The 21,025-nt window shown below is 33.3% G+C and overlaps 1 protein-coding gene across 1 annotated transcript in view; it reads left to right on the top strand.

Moving 5' to 3' along the window:
• The window catches only part of BTC (betacellulin), a 43,850-nt gene extending 30,990 nt beyond the window's left edge, over positions 1-12,860 (top strand). Inside the window, exons 3-5 of the mRNA XM_049789870.1 lie at positions 4,107-4,227; positions 9,792-9,938; positions 12,755-12,860. Of these exons, the coding sequence (XP_049645827.1) occupies positions 4,107-4,227; positions 9,792-9,938; positions 12,755-12,860 (374 nt within the window). The remainder of the gene's footprint in view (positions 1-4,106; positions 4,228-9,791; positions 9,939-12,754) is intronic.
• Positions 12,861-21,025: the final 8,165 nt, after the last annotated feature.

The raw sequence follows: 21,025 nt of genomic DNA, 5'->3' as shown, positions 1-21,025 counted from the left end.
TGATCAAGTTCTTCTAGTCCAAGTGTCAGGAGAATATTTATGGAGGAATAAATTTTCATAATTATGCCTGTCATTTATTTTTCCACAGAGACCCACAATGCATAGGAATACTAATTCTTTTGTCAAAGTTTTAATTTTTTGATAAAAACTGATAGAAGGAAAAATAGGTTTTTTGATCATTTGCCCTATGTCATTAGATATCATGATAGGCATAAAAGGCTATCATGGTTATTCAACTCTTAGCTAGTGTGACCTTGATGAATATTAGATGAAAACAGCAGGAATTTCAGGTATATTTCAAAAGGAAAAATGCTGAAATATCTTCTCCTTTTGCATAAGAGAGGGAGCAATGAAGTCTGTTCTCTTATTGATGAGGTGGTGACTGCAATACATGTGATTCCTCTTACCTCTTGCATTTTAAAATTGTATAGAGACATCATTAGACATTTTTGCTTGGTGGCATGAAAGGATTTTTAAATCTAAATAATGCTAGGAATATTTTAGTGAATGCTTTCTTGGCAAGGGAGAGAGCTCTTTGAGTAATCAGCACATGTCTTGGCAACTATTTCCCTGGCATAGATTCATATTGCTTGATGAAGTGAAGCTAGCCAAATCACAGTATCCAGCAGGCTGCTGGTTAAGGTAATTTTTGGTATCATGATATATGTGATATTAATGTCAAGACACTGAATACATTTAAAAGGGGCATGACAACTAAAGGAATTAGTAAAGTTCAAGATTTAGAGAAAAGGTGTATGTTGAAAGCTAAATATACTTGCAAAGTAGAATAAGGTTTAATTTGGAGCACAGACGATCTATTGCTTGGTTTTCTGCCTCTTGTATCAATCTCCTTGTTCTCTACTTCCCAGACCATCTTTAAAGTTCTGCATGAATCACATTCATAGCATTTTGTTTTTCTCTCTGTCAATATTGTATATTCATTTCGAATCTACTCTGTGCTGCACTCTAATACATTAGCAAAAATTTTCAGTTTTTTTTTTTTTTGAGAAAAGAGAGAGATGTTGTCAAGACAGTGCTTAGTGGATTCAGGGGCCACTTTCAGTGATACTCAGTTAATTGGGCCAGATGGTTCAATGCTAGGATCAAGGATGTGCACCTAATCTGGCCACCAGGGTCTCCCCACAATGCTCATTGTCTGTAAGACCATTCCTGGTAGTTATGGGGTCTCTAGGCCTACAATTGGTAGTGTTTAAGGACCTGTGTGATGTTAGGAATTGAATACAGGTTAATAAATATATATATGTATAATTAAATTTATCCCAAAAGTAATTTCAACTTTTTCCTTTCCTGTATTTCAAGTGTAAGCATTATAGTCCAATCACTGTATTTGTTGTTGATTTGTTTTGCTTTTTGTTTGTTTGTTTTGCTTTTTTAAATAATCAATTCATCATAAGTTACGAAGTTACAAATATATTTATGACTGAGTTTTAGGTTTGCATTGTTCCAACACAATCCCTTCACCAATGTCTACTACCTTCCATCAATGTGTCCAGTTTCCCCTTTTTCCCCCCACTCACCACCTGTCGTACACACACACACACACACACACACACTCACACACACACACACACACACACACACACATACATGCACGCACTTGTCCCTTCTTACATTGTCCTACTGTTTCTTTCCTAACTTATCCCACCTTATTCCTGCCCCAGGGGCAAGTTTTCTACTGAAAACCAGTTCTCCTGCTCTTCATTTCTATAGTTACCAGATATTTGATATTCCCTTATAAAGTTTCTTTACATCCCTCATTTGAGAAAGATCATTTTGAGTTTGTTCTTTTCTCTTAGACTGATTTCACTCAACTTGATATTCTCCAGATCAACCATGTTGCAGCAAGTTGCACGACTTTATCTTTTCCTAATGTAGCATCAAGTAGTATATCGTTGTGTATATGTAGCATAGTTTCTTTACTCATTTACCTGTTCATGGGCATTTGCAGCTCTAAATACAATAGCCTACTGACTTTTGACATTTGTACTTTCAATCTATCTCCATTCTTGGCAACTCCCCTTTTTATTTCCAAATCTGCCTTACACCCCTTGCCTAAGGCTTGAATATTCTGAGTTGAATTTTTCTCTTAATATTCTATAATTCAGTTGCTTGCTTACTTACAGCTAAAAACTGTATTTTATTAAAGTATTTAATTAGATAAGCTCTCTTTATATTGACTCAATACTTCTCTTAGAATTGCCAGTGTTTTCCAAGATTTAGAATGAAATTTTCTACTTTAGAGTTAACTGCCCAAGGCCGTCTACTGCGAATTTGAATTTCTGCTTGTCTTTTTTTATTTGAGTCTTTCGAGTTTCTATTAAGTAGATATCATCTTTAGTTCAGAAAGAAAACTGCGGTTCAAGCAGCTTTACTAGCTTATTCTGTCCCGAGTACTAATGACAGACAGAGCTGAAAAAGAAACACTCATTTTCTTCTTGCTAATGCATTGTCTCCAGAGTACTCTCCTTTTTATAGTTACTAATTGTCTCTTCAAGCAGCTTATTATTGTCTTTATTTCTTCCATTGTACTAATGTAGGTAGTTAGAACTAAATAGTTATCCTTTATGTCTTGGTATTTTCCAGTGCCTATTAAGGGCTCTGGAAATAGAGAGCATTAGTTGATTTAAATTAACTGATTGATTTACTAACCAAAATATAATGATTTTTGCCCTTGAGACACTTCCAAGTTGTTCCTGTAAGAAATTACAGTGAATCCATTGACTGACATGCAAGGGAGAAAATATTTGGCATGTATAAGCAGTTGGCATTGTGGGTAATCAATCTACTGAACAAAACCAGATCATCCAGTTCCTCAGGAACATTCTTTTACCCTATGAAACTCTGTACTGTGACCTGGCATCACAGGAATTTGCTGTGTATAGATCATTGACAGACCTTTTGTAATTATTTCTGGCAACTCTGGGCAATTATGTATATACCTATTTCATAAAAATAATGAAGAAATGTAATAGTCATTACTATTGACAAATAGTTGTTTAGTATAATTGGGATCCAGCATGCTATAACAAACCAAGAGTAAAATGAGGGACTTGATGTTTTAGGTCTGTAGGTATCTAAGTCCTACAGGTTCTTGGTCAGACCATAAATATAGATCTTACCTAGGCTGGCCTTTGCTAATTAACAGATTTTAATGAAAGCAAGTGCACATAATCCATAAATCAATATATGATCAGTTAGTTTTCTTTTACTATTTATTTTTATATTGCTAGTTTGCCAAACTTTCTACATTCAAGCAATAAAGAAAATGTATATATTGTTGTCCCAAGTTAGAAAGTGAAGAACTAGGACTCTCAGTGGTATGATGAGGAAGTCAGTTCAGAAATAAAATTCTTGGCATGAAATTTTTAATATTTTCCTGCTGCTTCAGTTCAATCAAATCCTTAATATGCCATTTAAGCAAGCATGACATGAGATGTCAGTTATCTGCTAAAGAGTAGAGTAAATAGTACCAGGGTAGAGTAGCTAAGAGAATGGATGTTATGAAAAGATTCTTGGCTTGGCTTGCAAGTCTGCTTATTACTACACACATTTTGCTTTACTCATTCATAAGTAGGAGATGAAAAAAACTTTACCATTGAATGAATTGAAATACATAGATTTTTATATATATGTGCATATGTAAAACATCTGGAATTCAGTGAAAAGAAAAATTAATTCTAGGAAAAGGGAACTAAATTAAAGAAGAGTAAAGAAGAGGGAACACAATACTTTCTTCTCTGTTTTAGAGGTCATCAAACCTTTTCATACTGACCCATGTCATCATTATAAATAGAATAGCTTTCTCCATATCATAATCAATTCTCATTCCAAGAAACACCAATACTTCCAGACACAGATCTTTATTTTTAAAACATTAGTTATAAAAAATTCTCACTACTCACCTTGCTACTCAATACCCAGAGCTATTTTGGGAATCAAGAAAGTCTGGACTTTTTCCCACTGTAGAGAGAAGAATGAGATTGGAAGAGATTTCTAGGGGAAAGCTGCCAGAAAGACAGAAATATTCTATTAACAAGTGTTCATTTAAAGTGAGTCAATTTACTGAATTTTTTCTCATTTTTCAGCTGCTACTACCACACAGTCAGAGTGGACAGGCCACTTCTCTCAATGCCCCAAGCAATACAACCAATATTGCATCAATGGGAGATGTCGATTCCTGGTGGCCGAGCAGACGCCCTCTTGTGTGTAAGTGCAGTATTTTGAGCCAATAAGCAATAGGATGCAAAATAGTGCGTCCTCAGACTTCACAGCAGTTAACCAGGCTATCTGTTAGAAAACAGGTTGCTGGTTCTGTGTTAGACACTTACGTAGGGTCTGTTCCGTAACTATTTATGGAGAAGTCAACATACACACACTTTCCTCCTGAAATCTGAGCTTGCCAGAATTCAATCCCTCTTATAGGCATGGTTGTGTCCTCTTTTAATTTCTGTGCTTTATACAAGAAATACAGTTTCTGCCCAGTGTTAAGGGGATTTTCAGTGCAAATAGTCTTCAAGGTGGTTTACATGGCAACAAATTCTGATGGCCTGTTGAGTAGTTCATGCTTTCATAAATATGAAGGGAATTTTTGCCCAATTAAAAGCTGCTTTTGCTGGTATAAGTTAATGCCAGAGTATCAATCTTATTTATAAATAGAAATATGCTAAGTTTTACATACTTTAACAAGTAAATAAAATAAAATTTTTTTTTCAACTGATAGTAGACTGAGTCCAAGTTTAATTTGGTTAGGCACAATTTTAGTGTAGTTTTCCCTCTATTTTTGGTCCAAACCCCGCAGTGTTCAGGGCATACCCCTTGCTCTCCACTCAGTGATCTCTCTTAATGGGGAATGAGGAAGGCATATTGGGTGCTGGGAATCAAATCCAGGTGATCAAATGCAAGGTGAGTGGCCTAGCTTCTGTACTATTGCTTTGAACATTTTTGTTCAATTTCAAATATTCATTTTCTTTTAAACAAATATCTTTTTAAAGTGTCATCTGAGAACTTATAAAGAATCAAGATGACTTTTAAAATATAATTTTGACCTAAGGCTCATAAAATATTTATATTGTATGAATAGTTCCTCTAGCAGACTTTCATTCCAGTATCTCAGAATATTTTTTCTGAACCCTAATTTAATGGAATGTTTAAGACCTCTTAAATCTGTTCACAGGCATTTAAGTAAATTTTTGTTTTACCTTTTATAAATATTGCTATGAATATCATGGTACAGATGGCTTTTAAAATTGGAATTTTCATACTTTTCTAATGTTTAAGAGTGATATTTGGGGGGCATATGTGATTTTCAATTTTCTCTTTTATAAAAAGTATTACTTATCAATGTTATAAGATGGAACTAAAATAACTAGTCTTCTGGAGCCATGCATTGACTTTTCCTTTTGAAATATAAACTCAGGTGTGAGTTTGTCCATTCTGCCAAGTAGTGATATTCTAGTATAACTACTTTATCCTGGAACATGACAATTGACTATTTAAATATTCTCTTCCTCTTTCTCTCTGACATTGAAAAGTTTATTGGAAAATAGAAAGGAAATGAAGACAAACTCCAAGCCAGAGAGTAACTTAGTATAGAACTGAGTTTCTTGCAATGTGTTTTGAGTGATAGGTGCTTCTAGAGGGCTTCTTTTTTTGTGTTGGTTCACTTTTTTTGTATGATAGTTTCAAGAACAGTATCTGGAAATCATTAGATGTTCAAGAAATATCTGGTTAAAAATGAATAAATAAATGCCTCTATCAAAGCTAAATGTCAAAAACCAAGGTCTTAATGTAAATTGAAACATCTTAGTAGTGGAAAGATAGAGGACCAATAGGAGACTCAGAAAAAGGGTATAGAAGTTAGAACAAAGATTTATGAAGTCAGTGGCCTGTATATTTTATAAAGCAAAAATGGATGATTATTTTCCCAAAGTTCAAAAGTTAACTTTTATAAAAGAGAAAAACATTGTGTTTCTTTCAAATATTGAAAATTATACAAAAATAATGCTAACAAAAATACCAATCATGTTAACAAACACAAACTAATTTTTCCTGAAATTTAAAAGATGTATGCATTCAACTGAGAGGGAGATGTTTAATTTAAGCTTATTGTTTCAAATGACTTGGTGTAGTACAGAAAAAAACTGTCTTTCTGTTGGTTACTGTTCAACCTTGAAAAACCGAGGTAATTGTTTTGTTTAGAATCACAGGAATGTATAGATTACTTGGTTTAAGATAAAAGATGAAAGTATGTTTTATAAAACTCAAATTGTTTTATGCATCTACTCACCATTCTTGGAATCGGTGGGGTTTGTTGTCAGATACATAATCAACACTTGTTTAACTCACTAAGTGAGTTATAAGCAGTGTTAATGCTAACCACATAAACATGTAGCATAAACATGGTATTCAGAATTTGTTTTGAGACTGAATTCCACTCAGTTAACTTTTCTATATAATTCAGCATTTTCATTTATTAAACTGGGGTGAAGTAATTGTACTAACTTCAAAAATTTTGTAAGTACCAATTGAGTTTAAATGTATAATATTAGAACATTTATTGATGATTATTTTGAGCTTGCTATTTCAATTACTAATTTGGCAAAGTCTTCAAAGGGCATGAATGCCTTTAAAATTTATACAAATGTTATTTTATCAGATGCTTGTTAAATAAAAATAACTTATTAATGATGTAATAAAAACCTACTAGAAACTTGACGTTTTAACTCTTTCTATTTAATATATATTTAATATTTTAATATACAATATATTTATTTAATATATATACTGGATGAAAATGACCATCATATGATATAATATTGGATTGAAGAAAATTGAAATAACATAGGGATCATTAGTTAGCAATTCTATGGTTTGATCTTCATGCATAGCATTTTGTTTATTGAGGAATTTAAAGTATGGTCAGGTCATGGAACCAGAACATATAATTTGAAAAATTTTCTAAAAGAACATTAAGTAAATGGTCATGTTTTATTAGAAACAAAGGACCTATTGTTCGAAAGTGCTACGTTTTCTAAATTAGTTAGAGTTAAGCTAATTAAGAGACTATATTTTTAAGGTTTTTATTAAAATTTAAAAAATGCATCCTCCAATTTATACAATGAAGAGAATTTCCCTTTTAATTCTGCCCTATGTCCTATACATATGTGCTAATTCTTATTGATCTTGCAATGAAGATGCCTAGCAATCTCATTTTTTTAATATATATTTTTTGTTTTGTAGCCATACCCATTGTTGTTCAGGGGTTAGTCCTGACTGCACTTAGGAATCTCTTCTCCTGGTGGTCAGGAGACCATATGTGATTCCAAGAATCAAATCTGGTGAGCCACATGCAAGGCAAATAACCTACCTACTGTTCTATTGCTCCATACTTGATATCTAGCAGTCTTGAAGGAAGCAATATTCTCTCATACATCTCAGAGTTATTCTTTTGCAACATATGCTATTAGGCACTTTTTTCTCCTTTGCTTCATTAAGCTCACTATGATTTTTATATCATTCCCAGAATTGCGGATGTGCTACTTCCTGGCTCAGTGCTTGGAAAATTGCTCCTGTTGGTATCAGGGATCATACTTAAGTCTTTTGCATCTAATGCACTTGTTCAGCCCTTTAAGATATCTGTCCTGCCCACATATCACTTCTCACCTAAAGTTGCTATTCAACTTTTATATTTTGATGTATGTCATTAGGGAATCTCCTTACTTGAGGAAGTAAAGCTCTGTGGTAATTAACTGACTTAGCTTTATCAAAAATAAACTATAGAATATCCTAGCAATGAATCCTCTTTTTTTTTAAATCAAAATTCAACACAACACTTTGCTGATACCAATAACAACAAAATAAGGTTGTTCACTATTCTTGTAAAGATGAATAATTTTATATTTTTCAGAATTAAATATTTATATGACCAATATCTCCTTGTATTTTGAATAAGTCTGAAGGAAAAAAATATTGATTAAAAAGTACTGATGTTGTACACCTATTTTTTTACTTTAAGATATCTTCAAGTCAACTTTATATATACTTATAAGCATTTGAAAAAAATATGAACTATTATGAATAATTATCATAAAATTAAACTTTTAGCTCATTAAATGTTGCTCAGGCAAGATTTGTTTATAGACTATAAAATGGTTCTATATTGACTTGGACCATCTGCTGTGTAAAGTTTAATCCTAAATTTGTATTGAAATAGAATTTAGAGAATGAAGGGAACAAAATGTCAGCCTCAAAGGCCCCTTGAGAAAGAAAGGAAGCAATTTAGAGAAGTGTATCAGTTTGAAACAAAGACTTTGATGATCAGGAAAAAGGAGCAGAAAATATCAAATAGGTAGTGTGGGGTTAAGCTGTAAAGATAAATTTATTGTACATGGATGTTTGTAATGTAACACATATTCTCAATTTAGTTGGCTAATTTTTTGTGCAGCTATGACTAGTGGATATAAATTTTTACATGCAAAGTTCTAGGGCCTGGTGATTTTGCTACCTAAGACCCAAAAATTGTAACTTTGTTCATGCTTCCAATTGAGATAGTTTATTTCCTTGTTTTCAAGGTTGTATGTGATTTTCACATTAAGCAAATTTCACTTTAAAATTTTGTACTGAACAAAGGTGAAGACCAGTTTATTAAAAACAAATCTTACATAGTTTCTATGTTACCTACCACAATCTACTACCAATAGCCTAGCTATAAACAGTTATTTAATTACTGTAGCCTTACACTATTTCTAGGTTATAAGGAAAGTATAAACTTCCATCTCTTTATTTTGGCAGTGTAATTTTTTTATTCAAATTATTTGGTCTGTTCTTTATAAGTATTATTCTGGCATTACACACAGCCTTTTACTTAAATATATTCACTAAGCATGAATTAGTTTATTTCTATATTGGGGTGAAGATTTAAAATAAATAAAATAGTTGAAGAAGAATACTAGAGAGGCTATGACGTACTGTGTTTTTGTGGAACATAGTTGGAAGATAGTGAGTATATAAAGGACAGAATACATTATCTAATCTTATAATTTCTACAAAAGTAGAACTTGATCAATTAGTTCTAAATTCAAAGAGAGGAGGAGGTGGTAGACAGAGACAGAGAAAGATACAGTAGAATAACAGTTACGAGGATAACTGTATATTATGTTAAACATACATCTATGAATTTTCACTCATAGTCCTCAGTCTTACTCCTATCTCTTCAATAGGGAGCACTGTTGGTGAGACACAGGAGAGCATATGTGACATCCTGGATTAAACCCTGGCCATTTGCTGGCCAGGCAAGCACCTTTCCCACTGTATTATCTTTCCAACTTCAGCGTGCATTTTTCAAATATGCAATAACAGATCTGGATATGTTGAGGCTGTTCATATGGATTACAAATCAGTGGAGCCCTGGGAAATTTTAGTTTTTTTTGTCATGGAGATATTTAAGAATTTAGCAGTATTAGGAATATAAATTTATCATTCCTTCTCTTTTAAGCCTAGAATCTAAAATATCAAACTGAATTTAGAATACAATCTTTGTTGTGTATATTAGGCATATTCTTAATAATATTCAAGTGATTACAAGTCTTAACAATAAATCTAGTGAAATCACTCATGAACACTATGGTATTTTAGTTTTATAGGTTATTTTTGGGCTAATTCATGCCCTTTATTAATGTTAATAAATGAAAAGTCTTAATATTTAAAAACGAGTAGATATTCTTAAAGCTTATATATTTTTCACTTATTGCCCTCTTGCTTTATTTTTATAGCTGTGAAGAAGGTTATGTTGGGGCAAGATGTGAAAGAGTGGACTTGTTTTATCAAAAAGAAGATAGAGACCACATTGTGGTGATTTGCTTGGTAGCAGTTATGGCGTTTTTAATTATCCTGGTGGTTGGTATCTGCACATGCTGTCAGTAAGTATTTATACTCTAGTATTGAGTAAATGTGATCAATTAGATCATGATTTTTTTCCTTCCTTCTTCCCCATTTTCTTTTTGCTCCTCTGCTTTAATTTTAAGATCCTTTAAGAATTAATATCATATAATTTATATGTGGTATTTAGAACTGCATGAAGAAATGCAATGGTTTGAATGGAGTTATCTAGAACACTCAACCCCAGAATGTAGTGAGAAGGAAAGAAATTGAGTAGAGGATTTGAAATAATAGGGTGACGGACCAAGGGGACTCAGTTGCATTAATGGTGTTAAGAAAGGACAGAACTAAATATCCAAGCCACAGAGTCAACAATTATGAAATAATGATACCTAAACTTTAACAATTAAACTAGATAGCATGGAGATAAGGTGTTTGCCTTACATACAGAAGGACGGTGGTTCGCGTCCCATATGGTCCCCCGAGCCTGCTAGGAGCGATTTCTGGGTGTAGAGCCAGGAGTGGCCCCTGAGTGCTGCCGGGTGTGACCCAAAAACCAAAAACAAAAACAAAAAAAAAGTTCCTTTTATGATGGTAGACTGAGAATAGAGGTATAATGACCTAAGATGGATTTTGGGAACATTGGTGGAAGGAGGTTGACTAGAAATGGGATTGGTGCTGAAATATTGTATGTCTAAAACTTAACTGTGAAAACCTTTGTAAATAACAATGTTTTAAATAAAAGAAAAGAACTGCTATAACATGGGCCAGAGCAATAGTACAGTGGGGAAGATGCTTGCTTGCTTTATATATAGTTCACTTAGGTGTGATCCCTAACAACACAACATATCTCCTGAGTCCTGCCAGAAGTGATTCCAGAGTGCAGAGCCAAGAGTAAACCCTGAGCACTATTGGATGTGCAAAAAAAAAAAAATGATTGCAGTTATTCATGTGAAAATATTTGTTTATAATAAACACATAATACATCTTTTCATCAATTTATTAAATATTATTATACTTTAAAATAAAATTTGTAGAAATATTACTGTTTTAAAAAATAAAGGAATTGACAAACTAAATAAAAATGGTCAAAGGGGACCCATTTCTAATTATAAATAAATAAATGAATAAATAAATAGATAACTTTGGAGATGGTAATATATTCCCGGTGACCACAGTTAACAATAATGTCTTATATATTTTGAAAGTTGTTGAAAGAGTATTTTTTGAGGAGAAGAGAAGGTTGGACCTTATCTGAAAGTGCTCAGAGATAACTACTGATGGTTCTTGGGAGCCATATACATACAGCCATAGGGATTTAGCAGGGTTCAGGACTGTACAAAACTATCTCTACAGCCTCAGAAGGGTAGATTTTTAAGGATTTTGTAAGGATTGTAATTTTTTATCACAAGAAAGTACTTTTTAACTTTTATGTGGTAATAGTATTCATTAAACTTACTTTGATAAACATTTCATAATATATTCGCATAAATAGAATTATTATGTTATACACTTAAAACTAATTCAATGTTACATAGCTAATATAAAAGCCAGTTATTTGGTCTTAAAATTCATTGTATTTTATATGACTTTTTACTAAGGTAAATAACATTTTACTTTCTTAAACAGTTATGAAACAGCAACTTCAAAAGAAATAAACAAATGGTTTTCCCTGTTCACTTTAAAACAAACTTTTTTTTATAAAAAGATGATCACGATGTTTTTATTACCTATACTTTTCATTGTAATGTGACTGTGATAATGTAACTGTGATAATAACCAAAAAATGTTTGGTCTCTGAAAGTGGCTTAGCATAATACTTAGATATGTTTCCTATGGAGCCCATTGAAAACGAACCCAGGAATTTTACATAGTGATGAAAAAAGGAACTTTTTTTTTTTTTTTGGTTCACACCCGGTGACACTTGGGGGTTACTCTTGGCTATGTGCTCAGAAGTCGCTCCTGGTTTGGGGGACCATATGGGATGCCGGGGGATCGAACCGCGGTCCATCCAAGGCTAGCGCAGGCAAGGCAGGCACCTTACCTCTAGCACCACCGCCCAGCCCCGAAAAAGGAACTTTCTTAAAGTGCTGTGTTCCTCTTTGAGAAGCTAATCTAACTTCCCATATTATTACAGTCATTTTGGGACATTCCAGAAGAGATTTCTATGTTTGTTTACTCACAATGTTCTTGAGAGAAAACATTAACTGTACTCTAAAGTTTGATTTTTGTCCACTATTTTGTTCCACTATTAAATATCCTTGAGTCTTGAATAAATTTCTTAACTAAATTTTATTTTCTACAAAATGAGAAAATTAAAATATAAACTCTATAGTATTCATTCTCTGTAAAATTGAAATAGTTAAAACTATCTATTTTAGTAGCAAAAAGTCGTTTTATAATGCTAGATATGGAGCAGAAATGAAGAGGGCCTATTTTATGACGATAATCCTAAGTTTTGCTTTATAAAAACTGCATCAGTGTGAAAATCTAACTCATTTATAACTTATTCTTCTAGAATTTTTATGAACATATACAGACTAATCACACTTTTCTAGTTTCCTTATATTTGTTTACAATTAGTAATATTTCTTCTTTACACTCTAAATAACATATATTTGTCTATGTTTAAAAATGAAACATTTTCTTGTGCTAGCCAAAGCCCATCAACATTTAGGTCCATATTTTATTAGGTATATCTAAGATACTATTTTATCTATTACTTGAGGCTAGAAAAAAATAGTGAGTTGTTGGGTAGTCCAATAGTATAGTAAGATCATAGGCTAGCTTGATGATTAATTTTGTATTTATATTAATGAGCAGTTCTGTACTGATTTCTAACACTTTGATTTCTAAGTCCTCTACAAAAATATCATAAAAGAAGGAAGAAAGAAAATATGGAAACCCTGGAAAAAGACAGAACTCCAATAAATGAAAATATTCAAGAGACTAGTATTGTTTAATGGTAAGCATATTAAACTTGGTAGATGTAAAATTTATTATGTGATCTATTTGTGAAATGGGACTTAATTATCTCTAGTAAATCATTGATTTATTGAATATATGGTTAAACATTTTAAAAAATAAGTTGACTTTTTATTAATGGAATTTGGAGACAAATAAAGAATTTCTCACATCTTTCTTTTCATGTTACCAGAGAGATAGACATTGGGAAGAGAGAATTTTTTTATATAATTTATAATCATTGAGATCACTCTTCTTTCTGATTCCACACTGTTTTATTTTTCTTCCACATTTTAGTGAAAGGAAGAGGAATCAAAGTACATACATTTCGTGTAGGACAACAGACATCTTTTATAATAACCGCATTTCAAAAGCATTTATCAATTGTGAAAGTCCTTAAATACATTTCCATCAAGAATCACTTAGTTTCTGATGATATCCTAAAGAGATGTTGATCAACGAACTGGGAGGGCAAGGTTGTGGGATCCTGAAGTCTAGTGTTTTGGGGTAACCTGCTCTATTTCCTCACTTAGAAGTCCTGGAGGAGGGAAATTTGGGACATTGGTGAAGGAGGATGTTCTTTACATGACTGAATCCCAACTACAATCATATTTGTAATCAAGATGATTAAATAAAGATATATATATATATACACACACTTTATATGTATATAAAGTTTTGAGAGAAATTTTATCTTTGCACAGGTAAGAGCTGCAACTGTGGACAGAAATAGATATTACTAAAATCTGAAAAAGAAAAAAGACAGGGAATAAAGTTAAAAAAATAAAACCGACATTTTTCTTCTTTCTGTCTCCAGATTTTTAGAAGGTGCCTCATCTCAACCAAACCCAAACAGAACCTGAAAGGCACCTTTGGGATGTAACTGGTTGCATCAAATCTCCTGTCATATTATAGCCAGGGTTCTTTTGGTTGTAATAGTATCAAATCCAAACAAATTGGTTTAAAATAAAGTTAATTGGTTTACATGTATTGGCAGAGGAAAGATCATCTTCACAATTGGTTAAACCGGAAGCTCCCATTTTTTTAATACAGGACATTATTTTTCTCCCTTTCTCCTTTTCCTTTTCATGATTGAAAAAGTTAGCTTTTTCCTTGGTTAATTCCTTATAAGTTATAGCAGAAACCAGCAACAATTAAAGACAATAGCTTTCTTGTTTACATCCAGGAAAGAGCCAATGGCATTCCTTAATTCCTATCAAATTAGTCAGATAGCAAATGCCTCTGGAGTGAATACAAGGTTCCCTAGCTTAATATCAAGAAGACACTAATAAAAAAATAAAATGCTGTACTGAAGTTTTAAAATTCTTGTATAACATTTGTTTCCATTGGCCTGATTTATTTTTTCTTATTTCTGCAGAATATGAAAATATCTACAGACTGTTAGAAAGCAAAAAAATCACTTTGCTCATTTGGAAGTGGACAGAATGTGTCTCAGGAAAACAACTAATAGAAACGAACTTTAAAACATGTGTTTACTTTTGCTTTTAATATTATCTTGTGATGTTACTATTGCCTTTTTTGAAAATATATAAGTGCATTATTGTTTTGTTATTAAGGGAAAGGACCCAATTAAAATGTTCAACTAAGTTTAGTCAGAGGGTTTACTATTCAAATGGAAAGGAATTAAAAACAGGAATTAATAATAAAATATCATTAATCACTGCATAATATATTCTGAAAACTTAAAATATATTATTTGCTTTAATTATTTCAAGAATCTGAGGCAATGGTTCTCATTTCCCATGTATATAAGCCAGCTCACAGAAGTTAAATAATCTAACCAGGATTTATAGAATTAAGATTAAACAGAGTTGGAATCAAAACTGAAACTTCCACAAATTTAGTGTACTCTTAATCATTGTTTCTAGTAATTAGACTTGTGAAAGCTGGCACACTTATGTAATCTAATATTGCTTTGATTTTTTTTTTGTTATGTTTCTGTGACTGACTTGTTGGTACCTTTTCCTTTAGAAACTCAGAAAGAAGAGTTCTATTTTATATTCCACCTTCATTCTTTTTTGTAATGTTGACTTTGTTCATGTCTTTATTTTATTCTTTATGCCTTCTTACTGCTAAGAATATATTTCCTGTGATTAAAGCCAGGAGATTTGTTCCATAGCTAGAGTAACTGAAAGAAAAGAAATTTAATGCTAGGCAGTCTTCAAGACCAGATGAAGCGTTCATGCTCACTATATAAAAATAAATAGAACTGAAAAGACTTTCTTAAAGGACAATTGTCAACCATAATACAGCAAACACAGACAGAGATGATTTCACTTGGTTTTTCTAAAATGCAGTACTTATCACTGCTTTCATGAGGATTTTGGTGCAATGAAATCATGATAAAGATCTGTTACATGGAGCCATCTTGTGAAATGCTTCTTTAACTCGGTAAGTAGGGCTTTGATAGAGACCATATTAAGCCTGTTAACAAAACATACATGAAATCTACAATAGACTACTTTTGATGTTGAGTCAGATAATTTACAAAAACCAATGGAAGATATTTCCATATTTATATACTTTTGGCTGTTGTAATTTCTACCTTCATGTCTTCTTTTCCAGAACCTTTTTTTAATTCTATAGTTTAGACTGTGTATACAAAGTGAAGAAAATCATATCAAAAGTATAGTTGTATGTTCAAACACATAGTGTGCTCAGAATGACACCATGACTGTGCTTAATATACTATAGAAATAGATCACATATCAGTATGAACTACATTAAAATATTTTTATAATTATTATTTTTTGACTTAATGGTCATCTTTGAAACAGGACTCTATTCAACTGAAGGAAATTGTGTATATATATATTTTTTTTTGAAGTCTCCATTTCAGCTTACTCTTGCCATTTCCTGATATCTTTTTCATGCTAAAAAGACTTGAAGCAAGTGGTTGTTAAAGCATTGAAGAACAGAACACAATGCTGAAAACGTTTCTTATTCAAACTTAGGTTGGTTGACCAAAAACATAAATCAAGTCAATAGCAGGCTTGGGAATTTTGTTATAAAAAGTTAATAGTACATCTGGTGTCAAGAAAAACACTTAACATTTTATACTTTTTCAAGATATAGTATATCATTGTTTTACATATACAAAATGGTCTTGCTTATATAAATAATAGTGCCCTTTAATAACTTAAATTTATTTTTAAACAAAAACAATGCTTTTTTTGGTACTTTATTTGGTACCATGGGTTACTAATTGAAATTGTAAATAAATTAAAAGTTAATATAAGTAATATGACTGAAAATGTTATACTTTAATAATGTAATTATTAATGTATTGAAAATATTTTATTTTGGTTAGAAGTTTTCTTTTTACTAAAAATGGACAGTGTGGCAGACAGACACATGTTTGGCTCCAAAACCTGGTCGTGTGTATGAGTGTGTGTGTGTGTGTGTGTGTGTGTGTGTGTGTGTGTGTGTGTGTGTGTGTGTTTGGGTAGCACCTGACTGTGCTCAGGACTTGTTCCTGGCTATGTGCTCTATAATCACTCCTAGCAAGCTCTTAGAACAATGTGGGGTATTAAAAGATTGAATCCAAGATAGCTACATGCAAGACAATTACCTTATCATTTGGGCCTAAAAAGCACTGTGTGTGTATGTGTTTGAGGACCACACCTGGTGGTGCTCAGAGCTTACTTCTGGCTCTGTACCTCAGAGGTCACTCTTGGAAGCACTATTTGCTGTTGCCCTGGTGCTATTTTTGAACTCTACATCTAACTACATTTGCATGACTGAGATAAATGGTACTTACCATATTTATTCGAGTATAGCGCACAACATTTTCTACCAAAAAAAGAAATCAAAGTTTGGGTGCGCATTGTAAATGAGGGCTGGGGTGGGGTGGCAGTGGTGGCCGGTCCAATGAGGACACAGGCGAATTGTGAGTTTGCACTTTACCTTTTCCGGGAAAGAAAAAAAAAACCTCTAGAAACCTGGCCTATCTCTCGTGATATCCTGGGTTAAAACATCATGGGAAGACACTCCAAAAACAATGATCATCAAGAGTTTTTGGAAGACAGGCATCAGCAATCACATGGAAGGCACAGAAGACGACCTGTTGTGGAATTCAGACTCAGAAGAAAGCCAAGAAACTGGGGAAACAGATGTTCCTGCCAACTGGGACACTGATGAAAAATTAACTTGAGAAGAATGAGAACATATCCTTAGATGAATCTGACTTTGAAGCATTTTAAATAAATATTGTTACCGGTAATTTTATTTTGGTACTGTGTTTATACCAGTTTACATTGTCAATAAATGATTTTTATCATGGCCGCACGTGTTCAACAACATTTTTTTTGTGTGTGTCAATTACAATGCTTGATGTGAAACAAAATTTTATACCGATTTTTAATCGAAAATTATGGGTGCGCGTTATACACAAATAAATACGGTAATGAAGTTGGCCCTATTCTTATAAAGATTGGAAAGATGAACTGAAATTGGTATCAATGGGTTTGGCATATGAAAGTGTACAACTTGAAACTACTGGTAGTCAAGTTGTGATCCATATGAACAACAAAAAAAAAATATAAGGAAACTTGTCAGAAAAGAACAGAAATGAAACCAAAGTTTCCTAACAGTTCATATCTCCATTAATTCTAAAAAAGTTAGGTGAACTTTATTCCTTTCATCGGTGTCCACCAGACATTATATTTAAATAAATTTATCAGTTATCTCAGATTTTTAAAATTGCTTTATTTAAGCAGTGTGGTTAAAGTATTGTTCTTAGTTGGGTTACAATCATAGAATGTACAAGACCCTTCACCAGTGTAACTTTTTGATCATTAGTATCCCCAGTTCCCTTCCTCCTCCCCACCTTCACCTGTCTCTTGGGCAGGCATTTTGTTTGTTGATGAAGTGATTCCATGAATGTCACTTTATCCCCTTTCAGCACCTAGTTGTCTAGAGTGATCAGTTCCCATTATCATTGTCAAAGTATAACTTTCTCTAACTACATTCACTGCTTTTTGTGGTAAGATTCCTATCATGGATTGGTCCTCCTAACATCTCTATTATTTCAGGATATTATTACGCTCTCTTATATTTTTTTTATATCTCCCAGATGGGTGAGATTATGCTATGCCTGTCCTTCTCCCTCTGATTCATTTCACTCAGGAAAATAATCTCCATGTCCAAATGTGTATACACAAATTTTATGACTTCACTTTTCCTAATGGTTGCATAGTATTCTATTGTGTATATGTACCACAGTTTCAACAGACAACTAATATGTTTTTTAATAATAGTTTTATTTAAACACCTTGGTTACAAACATGATTGTGGTTGTGTTTCAGTCATATAAGAGGACACCCCCCATCACCAGTGCAATATTCCCATCACCAATGTCCCAAATATCCCTCCTCCCCACTCTGCTACCACCTGTACTCTAGAAGGCTTTCTATTTCCCTCATACATTCTCATTGTTAGGATAGTTTGCAATGTGGTTATTTCTCTAACTAAACTCATCACTCTTTGTGGTGAGGCTCATGAAGTGGGCTGTAACTTCCAGCCCTCCTCCCTTTTGTCTTGAATCCTTTTGCAAGAATGTCTTTCATTTTTTCTTAAAACCCATAGATGAGTGAGACCATTCTGAGTCTTTCTCTCTCTCTGACTTGTTTTACTCAACATAATAGATTCCATGTACATTCATGTATAGGAACATTTCATGACTTCATCTCTCCTGATGGCTGCATAATGTTCCATTGTGTATATGTACCACAGTTTCTTTAGCCATTCATCTGTTATAAGTTACCTGGGTTGTTAACAAATTCTGGTTCTTGTAAATAGAACTGCATAGAAGTGCAGAGGACATTTTTATTGTGTTTTTTTTTTTGTTCTTAGGCTATATCCCTAAATATATATGCTGGATCATATGAAATTCAATTTCCAGATTTTTGAGGAATATCCCTATTAATTTCCAGAAATCTGTACTAGATGGCATTCCCACCATCAGTGAATGAGAGTTTCTTTCTCTCTGCATCCATATAAGCACTGGTTGCTCTTATTCATAATGATATGTGCCAGTGTCCATAGTGTGAGATGATACATAATTCTTATTTGATTTGCATCTTTATTATGATTAGAGATTGCCAGACTCACCACTGCAGTGGGCCTAGTGCACTGAAAGGGCTTGGAGTCTTCCCTTGACCAAGTTACTCCTCAAGGAGTCTGAAACAGATTGGTTAAAGGGATCACCATTGGAATGATCACACACAGACACCCACAGTGGAGGAAACTGTAAAGCAGAATCTGTTTTTATTTTTTGTTTGTTTGGTTTGATTTGGTTTGGTTTCATTTTTAGTTCATTGATGCAGAGAGAGATTATTGTCATGGGATTTTGTGTCAATCCTTTGTAGGAGATAGGTGTGTTTGTTGGGTTTGCCTTGCTTTAAATATTCCCTTCAGTTCTTCTAATGTTGTTTCAAGTGCGTAAAATATCTGAGCTTTTGCTTATTTGTGAACCTTTTTAGATTTTTTTCAAGCCTGAATGAAAATCTGAGTAAAATTTTCTTGGAGAAGCATTCATTTAATTAACTTTTGTCAATATATTCCACCAGTGCCTTTGGTGTTGCTTGTGATAAATATGCTGTAAACTTTGTTCATTTTGTTTACGTTTTTTGGTCATACCTGGTGGCCCTCAGTTCTTACTCCTGACTCTGTACTCAGAAATAACTCCTGGCAGATTTGGGAGACCATATGAGATACTGTGATTGAATCTGGGGTCTGCCGCATGGGAGGCAAACACTTACTCGTGTTTCTATTGCTCTGGCACACAGAGATCTACTCAGTTAAAGATTTTAGGGAGAAATCCGTTACCTGACTCACAGGTAATCTTTTTTGGAGGGTCATTTGATCACATTGGACCACACCTTGTGGAATTCAAGTGTTACTCCTAGTTCTGTGCTCACACATTACTTTTGGTTGTCTTGAGGCACCATATGGGATGCCAGGAATTGAACTCAGGTCTGCATACAAAGGCAAACACCCTATCTGCTGTGAATTCTCTCCAGTTTCTGCTGTAAATCTTAAGGATGCTTCTTTATATGTAATTTTTATTTTTGATCTTGATGCTTTCAGTATCTGTGGTTTTCATCATTGTGACTAGAATATGCCTTTGAGTCCTTTTCTTTGGATCTCTTTTAGCTGGTTTACTTTGAGCATCCAGGATGATGTTATATGCACTTTTTAACTCTGGAAACTTTTTGGCAATGATGTCTTTAATTGTTGATCTTCATGAGGTTTTCTTCCTGGGTCTCTTCGATTCCAATGATTCATGTTTTGTTTGTTCGTTTGTTTTCTATTGAGTTTATCCCAGAGTTTTATTATCATTTGTTCACTTTATTTGAGGATTTTTTTTTCATTTTCTGATAATTTTTATGAGGCTTTTTTCCAGCCTCTTTTGTTGTATAGGGATGTTATGTACCTCATCTTTTATCTCACTGATTCTGTCCTCAGCAGCTTCTGAGACCTTCCAGAGAGTTTTTCATTTTGCCTATTCAGTTTTTCAGTCCTGTTATTTCAGTCTTAAGTTTCTTGTTTCTACACTCATATCTTCTTGAGTTTTAGCTTAGTTAGTTTGGTTTGTTCCATACTTTCTTAGAGTTCTTTGAGCATTTTTCAGATTTCTTCTCTAAATTCTTATCAGAGAGTTTATAAAGGTGGCTGGTACTTGGGTTTCAGGGCTATCATCTTCATTATCTAAGCACTGTGGACTTCTGTTTTGTTTCCCAATTGTCACCTTTACACTATGGTGTCTTTTTATGTTTGCTAGGGTTTATTGACTAGAAAAAATGCATAGCTGCAGAACGACACAGAGCAACCACACTTGTCTCTTTGTCTCTTTGTGCTGGTCTTCACCTAGCTGCATCTGGCTGCCTTCAGTGGTATAGCTCTGGTCTGTGGGCCGCTATGAACTGCACTTGCAGTTCACATGGTGACAAATGTTTCTGCCTCAGTTATCTCAGGTTAATCATGACTACTAAGACTAGCTGTTCATCAGGATCATGTAGGGAATGTTTGGTCTGAAAATTTCCTTGTTCCAACTCAAACTCATGAGATGAAATAATTGTTAATGGAAAATAATTTTCATTTGTTTAAGTTCCTGTAATCTGAAAACAAAATCCAGACCCAC

The sequence above is a fragment of the Suncus etruscus genome, chromosome 16, assembly GCF_024139225.1.
Source record: "Suncus etruscus isolate mSunEtr1 chromosome 16, mSunEtr1.pri.cur, whole genome shotgun sequence".
NCBI lineage: Eukaryota > Metazoa > Chordata > Mammalia > Eulipotyphla > Soricidae > Suncus > Suncus etruscus.
This window is presented reverse-complemented; position numbering and strand designations above follow the sequence as displayed.